This window comes from Aplysia californica, unplaced genomic scaffold, assembly GCF_000002075.1.
Source record: "Aplysia californica isolate F4 #8 unplaced genomic scaffold, AplCal3.0 scaffold00563, whole genome shotgun sequence".
Lineage (NCBI taxonomy): Eukaryota > Metazoa > Mollusca > Gastropoda > Aplysiida > Aplysiidae > Aplysia > Aplysia californica.
The window spans coordinates 493,433-496,036 of NW_004797833.1; the positions used below are offsets into that span (position 1 = coordinate 493,433).

Here is a 2,604-nt window from a genome sequence, read left to right on the forward strand (position 1 = left end):
TCATCATCATCATCATCATCATCATCATCATCATCATCATCATCATCATCATCGTCATCATCATCATCATCATCAGAATAAACAAGGTTGAGACTAGGTAGGATTTCCCAAAATCTTGTATCACGCACGCAACTGTTTACGTTATCGTCATTGCTGATAATGCTTTGACTTCTCTGAGATATCTGTGATGTTCTCACTGCCGTCGAGATAACCTCGCCTGAACCTACCCTTCTCGTGAAGAATTCTGGAATCTCTCCTAGGAGGGAGTTAAAGGTAACCATAAAAAGTAACCAAGTTGAGCTCACTGTTGACTGTTCAGTTCTGCCTGGGCGTTTACACTAGTTTGTCTTCTACAAATCCTATCTCTGCTATTTCCCTACTGCTGTAAAGGGGACGTTTTAGGACATATCATAACCACAGCCCATGCAGTCATTTGTCCTTAAATCAGGGGAAGTATTTCATGGCTTTGTTTAAACCTCTATGGAATGAAAATCCTGTCTTGTCTGAGCACACGTAGATGGAGACATCCCAGCAATGGAGGAGTGACCTGGTCCTAATGTATCTGTCTCAGAGAACCGGCCCTCTGGGAGGTTTGACGCTGTATCGACGTGGAAGACCAGCATCAAGAGGGTGAACAAACAAAGCGCTCTGGTTCGCATCTTCCGGGACAAACCTGACGACCCCGAGCACCACCAGAGTATGACGTACCTGATCACGTGGGCGGTGGTGACGTCATGCTGGTTCATCTACGTCATAGCCAGCTACCTGGACATGTATGGGGCCAGGTGTGCGGAATGTTACAGGTACTGACACGTTTTGCACCTGTACGATATCCGCTGTGCGAAATTGAACCGGTTTAGTGTTAGTAAATGTTTTACAGCTCTTTCAACAAAACTGGTCGTAATATAAGTGCCGTAGATTAGAGGTGATACTAAAGACTAAGAGTAATATATATAAAGAAATGGAGGAGAGATGAGGACGATAGCTGTTTGATGGGAAAGAAGGAGTACACCACACCAGAGTACCCGCCAAACAATCACAAGCATAGGTTTAACCCCAAGCAACACGGGAAGGTTAAATATAATCTAAGAAGCGGCACCTCCGAATTTAACGGCGTCTCCGATAAGACCAAAGCCACAGCGGAATAAACCCCTGAGCTACAGCAGCTGCAGCAGTAGAAGCAACAGCAGAAGTAGTACCATTATCGCTAGCTACCATCATCAAACATATCATCGTCGTTTACTCATGACAGTAAAGATTGTTTTGGCTTTAGCTCTGACTTATATAAGATAGACAAAAACTTTCTGTTATGTTTGATAATACTAACATTATGAAGGACATGAAAACACACACCTAAAAGACAACCTAACGACAACACTTGGTACCTCAAGAAAAGGGACAGGGACAGAAAAGAAGGAACACAAAACTACCCCCCCCCAAAAAAAAACCCCCAAAAAACCAAGCAAACCCAACAAAACAACAACAACATAAAAAAACAAAACAAAAAAACCCCAGCAAGTCCAAACAGCTCAGTGATATTATACTACAGAAATCACACATCTTTTATCCCCCCCCTCCCCCCTCCCCTCCTTCCCCTGCCACAAATTGTCAAAATCATTTTGGGCTAACCAAACAACCCAGCAATATACACACACAATAGCATCTATAAATGTTTTAAAACCCTTAGGCCCATAAGCCCCTCTCCTGTAATAATAAGCTATCGAAATTGCGTCTTTGGGAGTGTTACAAAATACTCTATTTTCTGTCCTTAGGGTGGGTTCCTTCACCGGGCTGTCCAGCTACTGCATCAAGCCCCTCCTCTACGTCTCCCACAACCGAGCCTACCGGAAGCGCTGGTGGGAACAGCTGAGAGTTATCTTCCCCTGTCGGACGAAACAGAAGACGACTAACTCGTAAAAGATGATATTACAGATAATGATAATAATGATAACAATAATGATGATTGTTATAATAATAATAATAATAATACTGATTATGATAATAGAAATGATAGGGATTATAATAGTGATAATAATACTGATATTTGTAATGATAATAATACTGATGATAATAATAATAATAATAATAATAAAAAATAATAACAATAACAAGAATACCTGTAGTGATAATAATACTGATACTAAAAACAACAACAACAACAACAACAACAACAACAACAACAACAGCACAATAATGGAAGGGGGGGAGGGAGCTAATTTAACATTCCGGTATGGTCGCAGTTTTAAACCCCCCAAAAATATAAGGAAGCCTTCTTTATGAAATTGCATCAATTTATCAATAGTCACTATTGGAAAAAAATCAGGACCGGTCACTTCTCTGGGCTGTGGGCCTTATAAAAATAGACTAAACAAAACATTGGACCCAATCTGTCCATTGTGCGGCGAAGAGCCATAAGATTTGGAACACTGGCTGCAGAAATGCCCGCCTCGGAGGTCCGGCGGTGGCATCTCTTAGTCTTTGGGGAGGATTCAGAGAGATTCACCAACAACCCAAGAGAGGCGGTGGCCTTGGCGAAGAGCACGCTCTTCAGGGCTCCAAATTTTCGAACTGATAGGCTATCACGACGACGACGACGACGACGAC

General features: G+C 42.1%; 2 protein-coding genes across 2 annotated transcripts in view; one reads left to right on the forward strand and one right to left on the reverse strand.

Moving 5' to 3' along the window:
• The window catches only part of LOC118478438, a 6,623-nt gene extending 5,813 nt beyond the window's left edge, over positions 1–810 (forward strand). The window contains exon 3 of the mRNA XM_035972036.1: positions 572–810. Coding sequence (XP_035827929.1) covers positions 572–810 — 239 coding nt within the window. The remainder of the gene's footprint in view (positions 1–571) is intronic.
• A 706-nt stretch (positions 811–1,516) lies between these two features.
• LOC106012918 overlaps positions 1,517–2,604 on the reverse strand; it is a gene marked incomplete in the record, with an annotated part of 16,793 nt that continues 15,705 nt past the window's right edge. The window contains 1 exon segment of the mRNA XM_013087246.2: positions 1,517–1,883. Coding sequence (XP_012942700.1) covers positions 1,842–1,883 — 42 coding nt within the window.